Consider the following 20,604-nt stretch of genomic DNA (forward strand, 5'->3'; position numbering starts at 1 on the left):
AGTGTACCCAGAGTCAAACCCTTTCAACTAGCTCTTGCTTTAAATTATCAGATAATCTGAGTAAAATGCTATTGCCTAGATATTCCATATTAATTTCACCTACTGCCTTCTTATGATAAAGGAGAATTTTAGCTGTCTTACACCTACCTTTCCCCCAATCCTTCTCAATAAATTTATTCCAAAAAAGTTCGGTTAAATCTGTATTCGGTATATTAATTATTGAGATTATTGTTTATTTATGAGCCAAATAATGAAAAATAATTGATTTCCTTTCTGGGACAACTTTTCCTTATATTTAATAATTGCTGAATTTCCTCATTTGCTTAGTTTAATTTGCACATCCAGCTAAGCCTTCCCATACCCTATAAAAACTCTGCAAAAATCACTCTCAATTTATTTTTCAACATAGTCAAATATGTCCGATTTATCAATTCTTTATTTTCCTGATAAGATTTATCACTTCCATTTTTTCTTCCCCCATCAGGTTCTAATCTGTACTGAGTATTTTCTAAGTTTCTGGGTGGATGTTTTCTAAGTTTCTAAGTTGCTGGGATTTCCCATCATTGATGTTCTATAAATACCCAACTCCTCTCTCCTGTATTAGATTTCCCATCTCCAAGTTCCCATGTCAACTTCTTTCTTGGTTCACTCCCAAGTTTTGGTTGATTACATGTTGTAGACTTTTAGAATTTGCATGTTTGAGAGTGTTTTATTCTATCCTTTTACTTGATCAGTTCATTTATCCTAAGCTAAACTTCATTCATATTTTGAAGACATTACTTTGTTGCCTTCCATCTTCCAAAGCTATTTTTAATATTTTCATTCCTGTTCCTTTGATTATGATCTTTTTTCCATCTTTTCTCTTGCTCTCTCAATCAGTTTTGAGTGTTTTCTACTAATATTCAAGTTTCAAAATTCCCAGACAATAAACTTTGGTTGGTTTTCTCTCATTTTTTAAATGGAAGGAAAAGCATCTTCTTTTTTTTTTTTAACTGAGGAATACTTTCGGGTTTTTTTTTTTTTTTTTTTTTCATTTATTATGCTGAATACCCTATGAGCACCTTTCAACTTGAAAATACATATTTTCATTTTGGAGAAATGTTATTTTAAAAAATAATAATTTTCTGGGAATGCCCTGACAGTCCAGTAGTTAGGACTTGGTGCTTTCACTTCAGTTGCCCAGGTTCAATACCTGGTCAAGCCATACAGCGAGGCCAAAATGATAATAACAATAATAATGATGATAATTCTCTAATGATTGTTTATTCTGTTTCTTCTTACTGGTTGAATATTGTATTTCCAGGATTGATTTGTAAGTTTTCTTATTTTTCTCTCTTTTATTGTCCATCCCTTTTTCCTACTTTATCAGAATTCTTCCAGCCTTTATACTGAACTTTTTTTTCAGCTATCATATTTTTAATATCCAAAATCTCTTTCTTACTGTTTGCTCCTTTTTAAAAAGTAACATTCTATTTTTTTTTCCAACATTTTACTCTCTGAAAACAACAGGATGATGTTGAAGGAATTTTCTGCTCTCAGTATTGTCTTCTGTTTCTTCTGAGTTCCTTTTTCCTTTGTTTACTTAATGTTGAAGGCCTTCTTCCAAAGACCAATTATCTTTTGACAGCCTATCATCCTTAAGAGTGAGTCACTAAAAAGCTGACTAGCAGCTTTGTAAATGGGTTTCTAAAATGGTCAGAGAGTAGCTGGCGAATTTTGGTGGAAGGGGGCCACCAAATGTCAGTATTTATGGGTCTTTCCTCCAGGATGGTTCATCATGGTTTAGTTTCCTCTGAGAAGGATCTTCTAATATCCCTGCTGGGGTTTGGAGTGGTAAGGCTGCCAGTTATGCTACAGCTGATCAGAGAAAGGGAGTTGTGCTGTTCAGAGGCAGAAAGTCCTTTAATCTCCTAGTTTTCAATTCTATTCTGGTCCAGCCTTTCTCAGTGCTCAATGTCCCCAAGTCCAGATAATCTATTTCTCCAGAGACTCCTACAAAGGTGGTGGGAAATGGCTTCCTTATTTAGCCAGGTAAAAGTGGGCTCTGAGGGTCTGGCTGCTCTTCATAAAGACTTTCAAATAAATTTCCACTCACCGTGTCACCCTGCTTCTTGCGATACCCAGTGCCTCTAATTCCTAAGCCTTTCCAGAGAGCTGTGAGTCAGCTTGCTTTCCATCTGCACCACTCTCCACAGGCACTTGGCTTTGACCTTTCTACCACTCTGCTAAGTCATGTACCATCCTTACACCCACTTTCCATCTTTGTATCTTGTGGTTTAGGGTTATTTATTAATATGTCTCCTTGATTTATCAAAGATGGAGCTTATGCCTTCTTTTCTTGCTTTCCCTATTTGGAGATGATTTTTTGAGAAAAGAATAATGAATGAGGGGTAAAGAAAGAGAGTAGGTATCTGTTTATTCAGATGGTGGCTCAGAATCCGCCTGCAATGTGGGAGACCTGGGTTCAATCCCTGGGTTGGGAAGATCTTTTGGAGAAGGGAACAGCTACCCACTCCAGTATTCTGGCCTGGAGAATCCCCATGGACAGAGGAGTCTGGTGGTCTATAGTTCATGGAGTCGCAAAGAATCGGACATGACTGAGCAACTAAACACGGCAGAGTCATCTTGAAACTAGAAGTCTATAGTATTTTCGATTTCACAGATCTTTTATCACAACATAGTCTTCTGTCAGTTCCACTTTAATTCATAATTTGTCTTCCAGACTTTCTGGGTAACTAACCATCTTATTTTACTGGTTTCAGATATGCAACATTTAGTTATTAGTAAATTAACAAGTTCCACACCTATCTATCATATCCCATTTGTAGTAACTGTCGTCTGCAATTGAATAGGGTACTGAATTTACATATAACTGGGAGGAGACTGTTTATTAATTGAAAGGGCATTAGTTACCAGTGTCTCATGGGCTTTTGGAGAAGGCAATGGCAACCCACTCCAGTACTCCTCCCTGGAAAATCCCATGGACGGAGGAGCCTGGTAGGCTGCAGTCCATGAGGTCGCTACGAGTCGGACATGACTGAGCGACTTCATTTTCACTTTTCACTTTGATGCATTGGAGAAGGAAATGGCAACCTACTCCAGTGTTCTTGCCTGGAGAATCCCAGGGACGGGGGAGCCTGGTGGGCTGCCGTCTATGGGGTCGCAGAGTTGGACACGACTGAAGTGACTTAGCAGCATGGGCTTTTTCTTATTAGATAGGCTGACCATTCTTTGCTTGCCTTCCTGTCCCTCCATTCTCACGCTTCTCTGTACCACCAGGAAACTGATTTCTGTGAATAACTTCCCTAGCCGTTCCCAACTCACATCTATTCCCACCCCTTTCACTCTTTCCCTGCCTCGTTGCATTTCTGGCAACACTACTCTATAGCTGCAGCTCCTGAAGTATAATGGCTTCAGGTTTTACAGGGAAACCCTTCCATTCATTTCCTATGAAGACACTGACTGATATATAAGCAAAAAAAAAAAAGATTTTGAAATAACTCATCTCTAAAGTCCCTTGCGTTCTTGTGTTCTATAATTTTTATAAGAGTCAAGTATATACTTGGCACTTATCTAAAGACTTTGGGCAAATTTGGGGCTTCTTTTCAGTCAAGATTTCTTCTTACTATAGCAAAGAAACTCTTCAAACAAATATGCTCAGGCCCTAGAAAATATAAGCACTGTCAGTATAACTTAGACTAACATGAAAAGTTAAGACATACATATTGTTCCCTTTAAGCAAGGGAGTGAGATAGTCCTGGTAAAGTACATTTGTTTTTGTTTTTAATTTTTAAAAATTTAGTACAATTGACATACATTATATCAGCTTTCAGTTCAGTTCAGTCGCTCAGTTGTGTCCGACTCTGCGACCCCATGGAATGCAGCACACCAGGCTTCCCTGTCCATCACCAACTCCCGGAGCTTGCTCAAACTCATGTCCACAAGTTGGCGATGCCATCCAACCATCTCATCCTCTGTCATCCCCTTCTCCTCCTGCCTTCAATCTTTCCCAGCATCAGGGTCTTTTCCAATGAGTTAGTACCTTGCATCAGGTGGAAGAAGTATTGGAGCTTCACCTTCAGCTTCAGTCCTTCCAATGAACATTCAGGATTGATTTCCTTTAGGGTTGACTGGTTGGATCTCTTTGCAGTCCAACAGACTCTTTAGAGTCTTCTCCAACACCAGAGTTCAAAAGCATCAATTCTTTGGTGCTCAGCTTTGTTTATAGTCCAACTCTCACATCCATACATGACTACTGGAAAACCCATAGCTTTGACTAGATGGACCTTTGTCAGCAAAGTACTGTCTCTGCTTTTTATATTAGCTTTAGGTTATGATATAATGATTCAATATTTGTATGTATTATGAAATGAAATCATCACAAGTTTAACATCCATCACTATACCTGGTTACACAATTTTTTTTTCTTGTGATGAGAACTTTGAAGATTTACTCTCTTAGAAACTTTCAAATAAGAAATACAGCACTATTAACTATAGTCACCATGCTGCACCCCCATTACGTATTTATTTAACTGAAAATTTGTACCATTTTGATTTCCTTCACCCATTTCACCCATCCCTCACCTCTGGCAACTACTAATCCATTCTCTGTACCTATGAGCTTGGTATTTTATTTTTACTTATTTTTCTTTAGTTGGTGATGGTCTAGTTGGTAAGTCGTGTTCAACTCTTGCGATCCCATGGACTATGCCCGCCAGGCTCCTCTCTCCATGGGATTCTCCAGGAAGGAATACTGGAGTGGGTTGTCATTTCATTCTCCAGGGTATCTTCCTGAGCCAGGAATCAAACCCATGTCTCCTGCATTGCAGGCATATGATTTACCAACTAAGCTATGAAGGAAGACACCACATATAAATGAAATCATTGATACGACATTTGTCTTTCTCTGTCTGACATTTCACTTTAGCGTAATGCCCTCAAGGCCCATCCATGTTGTCACAAATGGCAAAAGTTTATAGCTAAATAATATTACATTGTGTATATACACACACATACACACATCACATCATCTTTATCCATTCATCCATCAATGGTTATAGGCTGTTTCCTTTTCTTGGCTATTGTAAATTATGTATATGGGAATGCACATATCTTTTTGAATCAATGCTTTCCTTTTCTTCAAATAAATACCCAGAATTGAAATTGCTGGATCATATGATCCAACCAGTCCATTCTGAAGAAGATCAGCCCTGGGATTTCTTTGGAAGGAATGATGCTAAAGCTGAAACTCCAGTACTTTGGCCACCTCATGCGAAGAGTTGACTCATTGGAAAAGACTCTGATGCTGGGAGGGATTGGGGGCAGAAGGAGAAGGGGATGATAGAGGATGAGATGGCTGGATGGCATCACTGACTCGATGGACGTGAGTCTGAGTGAACTCCGGGACTTGGTGATGGACAGGGAGGCCTGGCGTGCTGCGATTCATGGGGTCGCAAAGAGTCGGACACGACTGAGCGACTGAACTGAACTGAACTGATGACAATTTTTAATATTTTTTAGGAATCTCCATACTATTTTTATAGTGGCTGCACCAATTTACATTCCCACTAACAGTGAGCAAGGATTCCATTTTCTTCACACACTCATCAACACTTATTAGCTCTTATCTTTTTTATCATAGTCATTCTCACAGATATGATATCTGATTATAGTTTTGATATTCATTTCTCTGATGATTAGTGATGTTGAGCATCCTTTCCTGTGCTTTTTGGCCATTTGTATGTCTCCTTGGGAAAGCTATTCAGATCCTCTGCTCATTTTTTAATTGGATTATTTGGGTTTGGGCTTTTTTTTTTTTTTTTTTTTTTTTTTGCTATTGAGCTGTATGTGTTCTTTATATTTTTTTAATATTAACCCCTTGTCAGATATATGATTTGCAAATATTTTCTCCCTATTAGTAGCTTGTCTTTCCATTTCGTTGATGGTTTCCTTTGCTGGCACAAAGTTTGATATAATTCCTTTGTGTTTTGTTTTTTTGTTTGTTTGTTTTTATTCTGTTTTGTTCGCTTTTGTCACCTTTGCTTTTGGTGTCAAATTCAAAAAATCATCACCAAGACCAATGTCAAAGAGCTTACTGTTCAGGTTTTCTTCTACTACTTTTATGGTTTTAGGTCTTGTATTCAACTCTTTAATATATTTTGTTTTGTTTGGGGGGTGTGGTGTAAGATAAAGGTCCATTTTCATTCTTTTGCATGTGACATCCAGTTTTTCCAACACCATTTACTAAAGAGACTGACCCTTACCCATTGTGTTTTCTTGGCTCCTCTGTTGTAAACTAATTGACCGAATATGCATGGGTTTATTTCTGGACTCTCTATTCTGTTCCATTGATCTATGTATCTGTTTTTATACCCAGTACATTTGCTTTTTTGACTTTGAGACACAGAGACAGCCAGAATTAATTCCAAAGTTACAAGGTTTCTTTTTATGTCCTATTCTTCTTTTCCCTTAGATACTCCACCATCAGAAGGCCAGGAAAATGTGAAAAATAAGTTTTACCAACCCTCCCTTTAAAAAGAATGAATTCCTTGACCTCTGTCCCAACCACAGACACCAGATTATCTCTTTTCCAGGCATATCTAGACTTTTTGTATCCACTGAAGTTTTCTACTTTCTCACCTCTCATAGATCCTTCAATTCATTCCTATTTTAAGCTGCTCTTGTCAAGGTTTTTTTCAGCCTCTTTGATGCTAAATTCAATGTATACTTCTGTCTTACTTAACCTCTCTGCTACTCTTTCATGAAATATTATTTTCCTTATCTTTGCTGTTACCTGACTTTTCTACTTTTTCCTCCTAAATGTCTGATTGCTCCTCAGTCTCTTCAAGTGGACATCTCTTCCTCTGTCCATCCCTCAAATCTTCATGCTTTTTGGAACTCTGTCTTAGTCTTCCCTATCTTTCTACCTACATTCTTCCACTGGATGGTCTCCTCCACTCCTATGGCTTCAGAAATCAATTACATACTAATGACTCTCAAGTAGACCATGTCAAGTCTGAATATTCCTCCTGGCTTTCAGAGATACTGTTTGTAGCTAAACACTAGGTAACTCCGTCAGTGTGCCCACAAATTCCTCATACTCATTTTGCTTTCCCTTCAAACCTAATTTTTCATCTATATTCCTTATCTCAGTGAAACATACCAAGCCAGAGACCTGGGTATAATCCTTGACTCCCTGGGTTCCACATCCAATAAATAATCAAGTCTTATTGATTCTGTCGGAGACATACCTTAAATCTATCATCTAATTCTCTCCCCATTATCACTGCTACTTCCGTATAAGTGGCATCTCTCTACTGCTAAGACAATTATCCTCAAGTCTACACCTTATAATAGACCCAGGGCAATCTTTTCAAAATACAGATATAATCAAGTTATCCTCTTCCTAAAGTCTGCAATGGTTTTACAAACTGCTATCCAAATAAAGCCCAAATTGCTCAACATAGTTTACAAGGCCAACATCTGGTCTCTTACCCTGTATTTCAAATTATTATGTGTCAGTTAAATTAAGCCTTTTTTAGTTCCTCCAACAAGCTATGATCACTCTTACTCTAGACATCTTCACATGATGTTTCCTCCCCCTGTAACATGACTATCCAATGTTATCAGTGTTATCCTGCTATCAGTAGTTCTTTTTTGGCCTATCAGTACTTCTTCACTAATATCTATGAATTCCTCTGTCTCAGCTTAGATGTACTCAGTTCAGTTCAGTTCAGTCGCTCAGTCGTGTCTGACTCTTTGTGACTCCACTGACTGCAGCATTCCAGGCCTCCCTGTCCATCACAAACTCCTGGAGTTTACTCAAACCCATGTCCATTGAGTTGGTGAGGCCATCCAACCATCTCATCCTCTGTTGTCCCCTTCTCCTCCAGCCTTCAATGTTTCCCAGCATCAGGGTCTTTTCCAATTAGTCAGTTCTTCACATCAGGTAGCCAAAGCAATGGAGTTTCAGCTTCAACATCAGTCCTTCCAATGAATATTCAGGACTGATTTCCTTTAAGATGGACTGGTTGGATCTCCTTGCAGTCCAAGGGACTCTCAAGAGTGTTCTCCAACACCACAATTCAAAAGCATCAATTCTTTGGCACTCAACTTTCTTTATAGTCCAACTCTTACATCCATACATGACTACTGGAAAAACCATAGCTTTGACTAGATGGACCTTTCTTGGCACAGTAATGTCTCTGCTTTTTAATATAGCTGTCTGGGTTGGTCATAACTTTTCTTCCAAGGAGCAAACGTCTTTTAATTTCATGGCTGCAGTCACCAGCTGCAGTGAATTTAGAGCCCCCAAAAATAAAGTCTGTCGCTGTTTCCACTGTTTCCCCATCTATTTGCCATGAAGAGATGTGACCAGATGCCATGATCTTAGTTTTCTGAATGTTGAGTTTTAAGCCTACTTTTTCACTCTCCTCTTTCAATTTAAGAGACTCTTTTGTTCTTCTTTGCTTTCTGCCATAAGGGTGGTATCATCTGCATATCTGAGGTTATTGATATTTCCCCTGGCAATCTTGATTCCAGCTTGTGCTTCATCCAGCCCAGCATTTCTCATGATGTACTCTTCACATAAGTTAAATAAGCAGGGAGAGAATATACAGCCTTGGCGTACTCCTTTCCCAGTATGGAAACAGTCTGTTGTTCCATGTCCAGTTCTAACTGTTGCTTCTTGACCTGCATACAGATTTCTCAAGAGGCAGGTCAGGTAGTCTGGTATTCCAATCTCTTTCAGAATTTTCCACAGTTTGTCGTGATTCACACAGTCAAAGGCTTTGGTGAAGTCAATAAAGCAGAAATAGATGTTTTCCTGGAACTCTCTTGCCTTTTCAATGATCCAGTGGATGTTGGCAATTTGATCTCTGGCTCCTCTGCCTTTTCTGAAACCAGCTTGAACATCTGGAAGTTCACGGTTCACGTATTGCTAAAGCCTGGCTTGGAGAATTTTGAGCATTACTTTACTAGCATGTGAGATGAGTGAAATTGTGCAGTAGTTTGAGCATTCTTTGGCATTGCTTTTCTTTGGGATTGGAATGAGAACTGACCTTTTCAGTCCCGTGGCGACTGCTGCATTTTCCAAATTTGCTGGCATGTTGAGTGCAACACTTTCACAGCATCATATTTTAGGATCTGAAATAGCTCAACTGGAATTCCATCACCTCCACTAACTTTGTTTGCAGTGATGCTTCCTAAGGCCCGCTTGACTTTGCATTCCAGGATGTCTGGCTCTAGGTGAGTAATTACACCATCCTGATTATCTGGGTCATGAAGATCTTTTTTGTACAGTTCTTCTGTGTATTCTTGCCACCTCTTAATATCTTCTGCTTCTATTAAGTCCATACCATTTCTGTCCTTTATTGTGCCTATCTTTGCATGAAATGTTCCCTTGGTATCTCTAATTTTCTTGAAGAGATCTCTAGTCTTTCCCATTCTATTGTTTTCCTCTATTTCTTTGCATTGATCGCTGAGGAAGACTTTCTTACCTCTCCTTGCTATTCTTTGGAACTCTGCATCCAAATGGGTATATCTTTCCTTTCCTCCTTTGCTTTTCACTTCTTTTCTCTTCACAGCTATTTGTAAGGCCTCCCCAGACAGCCATTTTGCTTTTTTGCATTTCTTTTTCTTGGGATGGTCTTGATCCCTCTCTTCCTGTACAGTGTCATGAACCTCTGTCCATAGTTCTTCAGGCACTGTTTATCAGATCTAATCCTTTGAATCTATTTCTCACTTCCAGTGTATAATCATAAGGGATTTGATTTAGGTCATACCTGAATGGTCTAGTGGTTTTCCTTACTTTCTTCAAGTCTGAATTTGGCAATAAGGATTTGATGATCTGAATGACAGTCAGCTCCCGGTTTTGTTTTTGCTGACTGTATAGAGCTTCTCCATCTTTGGCTGCAAAGAATATAATCAATCTGATTTCGATACTGACCATCTGGTGATGTCCATGTATAAAGTCTTCTCTTGTGTTGTTGGAAGAGGGTGTTTGATATGACCCCTGTGTTCTCGGCAAAACTCTATTAGATGTACTATGTTCTCTAAATCTGGATTAGATCTGCTCCCATAGCACACTAGTATCCACTTATCAAACTCTGGTATAGTTGCCTATTCACTCATCTCTATTCCCTTTTTTAGATCATAAGTACTATTAATATGAAGGCTAAAACTATACCTATTATATTACCAATGCCTTGAACATTAGCTGGCACAAAGTAGGCACTAGGGAAGCAGTGATTGAATGATAAATGAATAAACAAATAAACCACCAGATTAAACATAGCACCAGTGGAAGCAGATTTTACACATGGACTTTCTTTCCCTTACTTTCTCTCTTCTCAAGAAACAAATAACAACAAATTAGTTACCCTTACCTCCAAATAAGCAATTGCTTACAAAGGACTAATTAGTGCATAGTTACAATGGCAGTTAAAGAGAATTCTATCTGAGCCTTTGCTTTCTTCTTCATTTTTCTCTTTCTTCCTACAAATAAAATTTCTGAACTGAAAGTTTAAGCAGATCAAAGAAAGACATGCAGCTGACTTTCTCTTGATCTGCCTGTTGCCCAGTCTATATTCCTAGACATCTATGAATGTGGTAGTACATGTACAAGAGATAAAAAAGAACATATGATAATATTTTTTTGAACCAGACCTCCAAAACATTAATTAAAGCTGAGCATACCTACTCTGAACTGCGAAATCAGAGATTTATGTGACCTTGTAAAGTTGAGGCTTTCTGACCTCTTGTAGAATTTATGTCTTCTTTAAATAAGCATTTCCTCTTTGCAATGAAGTATTTTTTTCAAGTTTATTTTAGTGACTAAGCTGCTGGTATAAATAGATATGTTATTCAGTTCCTTTATTGCCTGGTTTTCACCCTTTTTACCCATTTCTTGTCAAATATTTAACTGAAGGTTTTGGGTGAAAATAAGCAGGCCCAATTATGAAGGCTAGAATTTCTTCCCTGAAGTTCACTTGTTAATAAGGTGATTTAAAAAGATCTCCATGCATTCAATCTCTCCACTTAATCTAAGAGCATTTTGATACAGCTCTTCACATATTTGCTTACTGTTTGGAAGGTATCAACTACCTTGTAGTTTATCACAAGCAGAACTTGCTAAGTTACAACTCATGCCCCATGTGTACAGTCCTTTCAGGTAAGACAAAGTTTTTCAATCAAACAAAGGCATTCTAATTTTGAGATTTGAACTCCGGGAGTTGGTGATGGACAGGCAGGCCTGGCGTGCTGCGATTCATGGGGTCGCAAAGAGTCGGACACGACTGAGCAACTGATCTGATCTGATACTAATACTTTAGAAAGAGAGGATTCTATCAGGTTAAATCTTTCAAATTGGTTACCTTGGATAAGTTCATGCCCAGCACTGTGAGTGTCACCAAGCCAGCACAACAGACCAAAGCACTGGAGCTGGAGAGGCCAGAACTCGGTGGGATGTTTCCATCTACCAAGCAGTTCATTCCAGTCAGGTCACTGAGACCAAAGTGTTCCTAGAATAGAAGGAAAAATAGCACTAGTAACTCTGCTTGGATTCAAGGAGTAGCAGAAAGTTCTTTCATTCCTCAGAGAGCAAAAGCCTCACAATGGACTTATTATGCTACTTATAGAAACAACTTGTGCAATTCAATTTAGTTGAGTCCATACGTGACATTTTATTTAATGGCTGTTGGCCACAGGGCTCTATAATTTGAAGACTAATTTTTACTTTGTTGAACAAAAAGCTACTGATCCATTTCCTAAAATTGCTTTGAATGGTCTTTTTCACGAATATGAATTGATTTAAACAAATATGGAGAAATGTTAAACAATTATAATTCAAGTAGCAAGACAAGAAATACACAATTATTACTGAGGCAGGTTAAATCTCTATATAGCACATCCCAACACTCTGTCATTGTAAAAGTCTAACACCAAGCAGTGGTTTGCTTCTATGCAGTATTCTATGTAATACTTTTCTTCAGAGGACCTTCCAACCTTTCTCAGTTCTATTTTATTTATGGAAAAACCTAGGTACCAAAGAGTAAGAGACTTTCCCAAGATTACATATAGGGAAATGGAAGTAGGACTGAGGTCTCTGATTTCTGGTTGAGAACTTCCCCACTGCGGTCAGAAACCTGGGCCAGCATACTGTCACTGTGATTTAACGTAAGTCAGCGATATGAGGAAATCCAGATTTTTACCCGAGTTTATAGATACAATTTAGCCATATGGTAGCTTTCAAGACAGCCAAATTAGAATTCAGCCACAAATGAGAATGCAGACTCTTAAAGCAGGGAAACTCTATTTCTACAAAATAGGAAAGTCCAAAAAAATAATCAGACTCTGATCTCAAGATGGAAAGCTCTAAGATACATAGATTAACATGTAGGGTGAGGACACTTAGGATGATATCATATCATATCCTTTGTGCTTTGGGATTAAAAATAAATTCAAGGTCACTTCCTTCTCAAGAAAAAGTACCACCATGTTTACAGATTATTCAAAGGGTTCAAGACCAAAGTACAAAATACTATTATATTACATAATTATGCATTTCATCATACATATTGTTCTAGGGAGAAATTTCAATAAACTAGATAAAATAGCCAAAGTAACAACAAAACTCTGCAAATAAAAGACCAGTTTTTTTCCTTTTTTTTTTTAATCTCTTTTTCCCCTAAACTGGCGAAACTCATCCACCACAAAAGAAGAGATTTAGTTGGATGTATTTTTCTTCTTGATTTCAAATGATCTAAAAATTTCCTTTCCAGAAATATAAATTATAAACTGAAATATTGCTGCTGCCAATGCCCTTTCACACAGAACATCAGACAGCTTGTTTAAAAAAATCCTTGGAGAATGCTATATATTTAACCATAAACTGATCCACAGGGTGTCTTGAATGTGAATCATACTTACAAACTTATCACGCAATGTTTAAATTAAAATGTACAACAGATTCAAAATGCAAATGGGCTTTGCCAAATTCAGAAATAGTGCTATCCCATAAGGATAACATGTTCAATTTAATATAAACAGATTATCCACTGGAACTTTCTAGTATTTGAATTTGAAGGTTTCTAAAAGGCTAACATTTAAATTACTTCTCTGCCAAACATTCATTACACAGACCTGCTTTTGCACGTAAGCTGTCAAATCAAAAGGGAAGGCTGTAAGACCTGAAATTCTCAAATACAACACAAGGCACATTTGTTCTTTTGGTCACTTTATCCATATGCTACAGAAGGCATGTTGCTACAAGAAAGATGAAATTGTATTTGCCAACAAATGTTTCCAAATACTGTAATTCCCACTAATGCTTGTGACAAGCCAAATGATTTGAAGATTTAAAACCTGCCAGTAACTTTTCCTGTACGTTGTTACCATCTGTCTGGGAAAATGAAAGGAAGGAAGAGATCGGGGCAGGGGAAGAAAGGGAAGTAGAGAGAAAGAAAGATACATACAGAACCACCATAATTAAGAGTACAGAATTATACAACAGAAATAAATGTGATGCATATCTGTAATGGATATGCCACTGAATCCTACGCTACTCATGACAAAGTTTCAGATAGCACCATCAGACAGTAAAGAACACAAGCTCTCTAAAACATGAATTTTAGCAAACAAATCAAATTGACTTAGCAAATCAATTTTCTTTCTTCCTTCATACTTTTTTAATTAGGAGAGAAAGTAGAAATATTTCATCTTCTCATACATGACATTAGAGATATTCAAAGTATTCAGTGTTTCCAGGAAAATCCTTATTTTCCTTATCAAAATCACTATATCTTTTTTTAAACCCCATCTGAAGTAGTAATAACAAAACTAAGTTAGCATTGATTGAATGCCTACTATGTGTCAAGTACTGTATGATCATTCCAACAACTCTGTTGAAATAATAATAACATATTTCACACACAGCAAATCTGAGACTTAAAGAGTTAAATCAACACAGCTGGGTAGAGTCTAGACTCAAACCCAGGGCTGTCCAGGTCTAAATTCTATTACAGTGTGCACTTACACATCACTAGAAGAAAATGTAAGTACTACTACCAGAATGTATCTTTCAAAAGAAAATTTCAACAAAGATTTGAAAACTAGAACAAAGTATCAAATGCACATGACTTATGAATAGCCACTACAGCCCCTGATGAACACCACCCAGAAACAGTCATATCTACTCTATCCCCTGAAATATGTTCATGAGCAAAACAGAGCAGAAACATCAGCACTGAAAGGAGACAAAAACGATATAGTAAATGAAATAAATCTTGATATAATACATATCATAACCTCAACTGCTAGTAGCTGCTTTATACTGATTTACCTGAATTCCTTTAAATCCACATAGGAAATAGTTGTGCCACAGAGGCTTGGTTTTGTCAATCTGGATGTTATTAGCACTAGTACTGAAGTCCCTGCAAGAGCAAACAACAGTTAATTGAAGTCTAGAGGCTTTGTGCCACAGAATGGATGGCTGACTGCTGCCATCTTGTGCCAGGACAATGACACTGACATTTTATTTTCCATTTGCTTCTCATGTATATACTCCACAGTCTACCCAAAAAACAACAAACATCTCCAGCTGCTAAAAATTAAGAGAAGTTTTGGTGACCTTAATAACTAAACTACTTTCAACTGGCCCTTTTTACTTCCTGAAAGGGAGAGAAATGAATATATTTTAGCATAATCTACACCACTGTATTTCACGATGGCCCTTATTAAGTTGGTATAAACCACATAAATGCTTATCCTTTGGGCCTGCTGTTTGGCATACTTTTTACTAGAACACAAGTACTCAAAGCCTTCTTTCCCCACACTCTCTTCCACCCATCCAATTTTACCATCTGCACAGTTTAATAAAAAGAAGGAATAAACAAAGCAAATGATGCTTCTAATGGATCATAACTCATTGAGTAAAATGAGATTCCATGATTCTATATGAATATAAAATAACAAATGAATAAATAGCTAAATGAAAGAGAATGGAAAGTACTTCCTTAGAGCAAAACGCCAATTAATAGAAGAAATAATAAAAATCAAAAAATCACTATTTGGCAAACTCCATGACAACCATTGCAGAGTACATCATGAGAAACGCTGGGCTGGAAGAAGCACAAGCTGGAATCAAGATTGCCAGGAGAAATGTCAATGACCTCAGATATGCAGATGACACCACCCTTATGGCAGAAAGTGAAGAGGAACTCAAAAGCCTCTTGATGAAAGTGAAAGAGGAGAGTGAAAATGTTGGCTTAAAGCTCAACATTCAGAAAACGAAGATCATGGCATCCAGTCCCATCACTTCATGGGAAATAGATGGGGAAACAGTGGAAACAATGTCAGACTTTATTTTGGGGGGCTCCAAAATCACTGCAGATGGTGAATGCAGCCATGAAATTAAAAGACACTTACTCCTTGGAAGAAAAGTTATGACCAACCTAGATAGCATATTCAAAAGCAGAGACATTACTTTGCCAACAAAGGTCCGTCTAGTCAAGGCTATGGTTTCTCCAGTGGTCATGTATGGATGCGAGAGTTGGACTGTGAAGAAAGCTGAGCACCGAAGAATTGATGGTTTTGAACTGTGGTGTTGGAGAAGACTCTTGAGAGTCCCTTGGACTGCAAGGAGATCCAAGCAGTCCATTCTGAAGGAGCTCAGCCCTGGGATTTCTTTGGAAGGAATGATGCTAAAGCTGAAACTCCAGTACTTTGGCCACCTCATGCGAAGAGTTGACTCACTGGAAAAGACTGATGCTGGGAGGGATTGGGGGCAGGAGGAGAAGGGGACGACAGAGGATGACATGGCTGGATGGCATCACCGACTCGATGGACGTGAGTTTGAGTGAACTCCGGGAGATGGTGATGGACAGGGAGGCCTGGCGTGCTGCGATTCATGGGGTCACCAAGAGTCAGACACGACTGAGTGACTGAACTGAACTGAACTGATAACAATCATTTCAGGACGGAATCATCAATGGATGCTAAAGTTACTGAGTAAAAACTTGATGAGAAACAAGATATCTATATAAACTTAAGTATTTCCTTACCAGATACCTGCTGAAAAGGAAAAAAATAGTAACTTGATGGTAATCTGGCAGACAACTCCTTAGCCAAATGATCAAAATTAACAACAGATGAAGGAACATCACATGCCTCCTTGACATGATGCACCGAGGACACATCAGTTAACATGTGGAATTCTTCATACTATTTTTGTGACTTCCTTGAAAGTCAAAAGTTATTTCAAAATGAAAAATAGATAGGCTTCTAAATCAGCCCAAAGAATAAAATATGTGAAGTGGGAGAGGGGTGGAGATCAAGTCAAAAGTGAGGAAATAAGTAACATTCCCACACTGACTGAATGCTCTTCACATATAGCTTACTAAATAACTACTGTGAGCCACTCACTGCAGCAGGTGCCTTCCAAGCATTATCTTAATAACATGGACATATTCTCTCCTAAGAAAAATATGGGATGACCACTTAACCGTGCGAGGCATTCACAGGAATATAAAGGTAAAATGTGAAGGGCTTATCTTTTAAGCTTCTGTAATCCAGCCAAGACAGCATGAGCACAAATCACACTCACATTACCACTGTCATGTGATGGTATGTAACATGGGGTGGGACGCAAGGCCAAGAGGGCACCTGTTGGGCTGCACTCCATTGGCCTGCAAATCTTGTAGCTGCCCAGGCTTGAGATCAAAGAAAGAGCCTAGAGACAGCAACAGAGGTATCAATGGTTTATTGGATCGAGGATCTTACAAGTCTACAGCAAAACATGCAGCCCCACTGTGTACAGCAGACGAAAGGCAAGACATGGCAGTAATCTTTCTATTCAGGGAAGAAGGAGGCTACCATTTATAGGGGGAATTGCTGTCAGGTTGGCTCATCAGTTACTGGGGAAACCAGCAGCTGGGATCTGTGGCAAGCTGATGATTAAGCACTAATTAAGCCCTATGATTAGGGTACAGGTGAAGCGGGGACCGGTATAGCAGATGTACAGAGAGCAAGAGAATAGCCATTTTGAATGGCCTGATCATACAACAATTTTTATAGTTGGCACATTAGAGTATAAATGGGAGACTTTCCTGGAGGCTCAGAGAGATCTAGTGACTCTCCAGGGAGCTAAACAGCCTGACTCCAGCTCTCAAACACTTTACTATTACCCACAGGAATTAAAATTTATTGACTATAGTCAATAAGAGGTCCCAGAATTTGGAAAGCAGAAAAGATTATGTTAGCAAAACTGAATGGGCTCTGTCCCAAGATAACCAGATCTTGGAAGTCACCACAAAGAAAAAACAAGGAAGAAGGCTGGGGGACAAGAGTGATGGTATACTAGGGAAACTAGTAGAGGAGGAACTTTGTGCATATGTAGGAAGTTAGATGAGAAACATCAAAGAAAATGCTAACAATCCCCGATCTAATTCCTTCAGACTTAGAAACATGGCTTAAAAACCACAATGTAATGTAACCACACATTTAAGAAAGTGGATAAAACATTTAAAAAAACATGTTGGCAAACATATGGAGCAACTGGAACTCCAATACAGTGGTGTGCAAATGTAAAATTATACAACCACTTTCAAAAACAGGCAAATTCTTATGATAAACCAGACAGTCCACACCTGGGTATTTACCGAACAAAACATGCATCCATACATAGATTTGTACACAAATATTCATAGCAGGTCATACCTGAATGGTCTAGTGGTTTTCTTTACTTTCTTCAATTTAAGTCTTAATTTGGCAAAAAAGAGTTCATGTTCTGAGCCATAGTCAGCTCTCAGTCTTGTTTTTGATAACTGTATAGAGCTTCTCCATCTTTGGCTGCAAAGAATATAATCAATCTGAATTCGGTATTGACCATCTGGTGATGTCCACATGTAGAGTCTTCTCTTGTGTTGTTGGAAGGGGGTGTTGGCTATGATCAGTCCATTCTCTTGGCAAAACTCTGTTTGCCTTTGCCCTGCTTCATTTTGTACTCCAAGGTCAAATCTGTCTGTTACTCCAGGTATCTCTCGACTTGCTACTTTTAAATTCCAGGCCCCTGTAATAAAAAGGACATCTTTTGGGGATGTTAGTTCTAGAAGGTCTTATAGGTCTTCATAGAACCATTCAACTTCAGTTTCTTCAGCATTACTGGTCAGGGCATAGACTTGGATTACTGTGATATTGAATGGTTTGCCTTGGAAATGAACAGAGATCATTCTGTCGTTTTTAGAGATTCCATCTAAGTTCTGCATTTCAGAGTCTTTTGTTCACCATGATGGCTATTCCATTTCTTCAAAGGGATTCTTGCCCACAGTGGTAGATATAATGGCCATCTGAGTTAAATTCCCCCATTCCAATCCAATTTAGTTTGCTGATTCCTAAAATCTTGATGTTCGCTTTTGCTGTCTTCTGTTTGACCACTTCCAAATTGCCTTGATTCATGGACCTAACATTCCAGGTTCCTATGCAATATTGCTCTTCGCAGCATTGGATTTTACTTCAATCACCAGTCACATCCACAACTGGGTGCTGTTTTTGCTATGGCTCCATCTCTTCATTCTTTCTGGAATTATATTGGGCACCTACTAACCTGGGGAGTTCATCTTGCAGTGTCCAATCTTTTTGCCCCTTCATACTTTTCAGGGTAGTGAAGAGATACAAGGGATTATTAGATATGACAGAGTGTCTGAAGAACTATGGACGGAGGTTCATGACATTTTATAGGAGGCAGAGATCAAGACCATCCCCAAGAAAAAGATACACAAAAAGGCAAAATGGTTGTCTGAGGAGGCCTTACAAATAGCTGTGAAAAGAAGTGAAAGGCAAAGGAGAAAAGGAAAGATATACCCATTTGAATGCAGAGTTTCAAAGAATAGCAAGGAGAGATAAGAAAGCCTTCCTCAGTGATCAGTGCAAAGAAATAGAGGAAAACAATAGAATGGGAAAGACTAGAGATCTCTTCAAGAAAATTAGAGATACCAAGGGAACATTTCATGCCAAGATGGGCACAATAAAGGACAGAAATGGTATGGACCTAACAGAAGCAGAAGATACTAAGAAGTGGCAAGAATACACAAAAGAACTACGCAAAAAAGATCTTCACAGCCCAGATAACCACGAGATAGCACCTACAGCCAGATATCCTGGAATGCGAAGTCAAGTGGGCCTTAGGAGGCATCACTATGAACAAAGCTAGTGGAGGTGATGGAATTCCATTGAGCTATTTCAAATCCTAAAAGATTATGCTGTGAAAGTAATGCACTCAATACGCCAGCAAATTTAGAAAACTCAGCAGTGGCCACAGGACTGAAAAAGGTCAGTTCTCATTCCAATCCCAAAGAAAGGCAATGCCAAAGAATGCTCAAACTACCACACAATTTCACTCATTTCACATGCTAACAAAGTAAAATTCTCCAAGCGAGGCTTCAACAGTATGTGAACTGTGAACTTCCAGATGTTCCAGCTGGATTTAGAAAAGACAGAGGAACCAGAGATCAAATTGCCAACATCTGTTGGGTCATCAAAAAGGCAAGAGAGTTCCAAAAAATCATATATTTCTGCTTTATTGACTTCGCCAAAGCCTTTGACTGTGTAGATCACAACACACTGTGGAAAATTCTTAAAAAGATGGGACTACCAGACCACCTTACCTGCCTCCTGAGAAATCTGTATGCAGGTCAAGAAGCAACAGTAAGAACCAGACACAGAACAAAAGACTGTTTCCAAATTGGGAAAGGAGTACGTCAAGGCATTATATTGTCACCCTGCTTATTTAATTTATATGCAGAGAACATCATGAGAAATGCTGGCCTGGATGAAACACAAGCTGGAATCAAGATTGCCGGGAGAAATATCAATAAACTCAAATATGCAGATGACACCACCCTTATGGCAGAAAGCAAAGAAAAACTAAAGAGCCTCTTGATGAAAGTGAAAGAGGAGAATGAAAAAGTTGGCTTAAAACTCAACATTCAGAAAACTAAGATCATGGCATCCAGTCCTATCATTTCATGGCAAATAGATGGGGAAACAGTGGAAACAATGACAGACTTTATTTCAGGGAGGGGGGCCTCCAAAATCACTGCAGATGGTGACTGCAGCCATGAAATTAAAAGACGCTTGCCCCTTGGAAGAAAAGTTATGACCAAGATAGACAACATATTAAAAAGCAGAGACATTACTTTGCCAACAAAGGTCTCTCTAGTCAAGGCTATGGTTTTTCCAGTGGTCATGTTTGGATGCAAGAGTTGGACCAAAAAGAAAGCTGAGCACCAAAGAATTGATGCTTTTGAACTACGGTGTTGGGAGAAGACTCTTGAGAGTCCCTTGGACTGCAAGGAGATCCCACCAGTCCATCCTAGAGGAATTCAGTCCTGAATATTCATTAGAAGGACTGATGCTGAAGCTGAAGTTCCAATACTTTGGCCACTTTATGGGAAGAACTGACTCATTTGAAAAAGACCCTGATACTGGGAAAGACTGAAGGCAGGAGGAGACGGGGACAACAGAGGATGAGACGGTTGGATGCCTTCACCAACTCAGTGGACCTGAGTTTGAGTAAACTCTGGGAGTTGGTGATGGACAGGGAGGCCTG

General features: G+C 38.7%; 1 protein-coding gene across 3 annotated transcripts in view; it reads right to left on the reverse strand.

Moving 5' to 3' along the window:
• The window catches only part of GALK2 (galactokinase 2), a 154,758-nt gene that overhangs the window by 93,246 nt on the left and 40,908 nt on the right, over positions 1 to 20,604 (reverse strand). For all 3 annotated transcript variants that reach the window (XM_027554052.1, XM_027554051.1, XM_027554050.1), the window contains exons 4-5: positions 14,341 to 14,431; positions 11,375 to 11,521 (exon numbers count right to left, since the gene is read on the reverse strand). In XM_027554052.1, the coding sequence (XP_027409853.1) occupies positions 11,375 to 11,521; positions 14,341 to 14,431 (238 nt within the window). The remainder of the gene's footprint in view (positions 1 to 11,374; positions 11,522 to 14,340; positions 14,432 to 20,604) is intronic.

The sequence above is a fragment of the Bos indicus x Bos taurus genome, chromosome 10, assembly GCF_003369695.1.
Source record: "Bos indicus x Bos taurus breed Angus x Brahman F1 hybrid chromosome 10, Bos_hybrid_MaternalHap_v2.0, whole genome shotgun sequence".
Classification (NCBI taxonomy): Eukaryota; Metazoa; Chordata; class Mammalia; order Artiodactyla; family Bovidae; genus Bos; species Bos indicus x Bos taurus.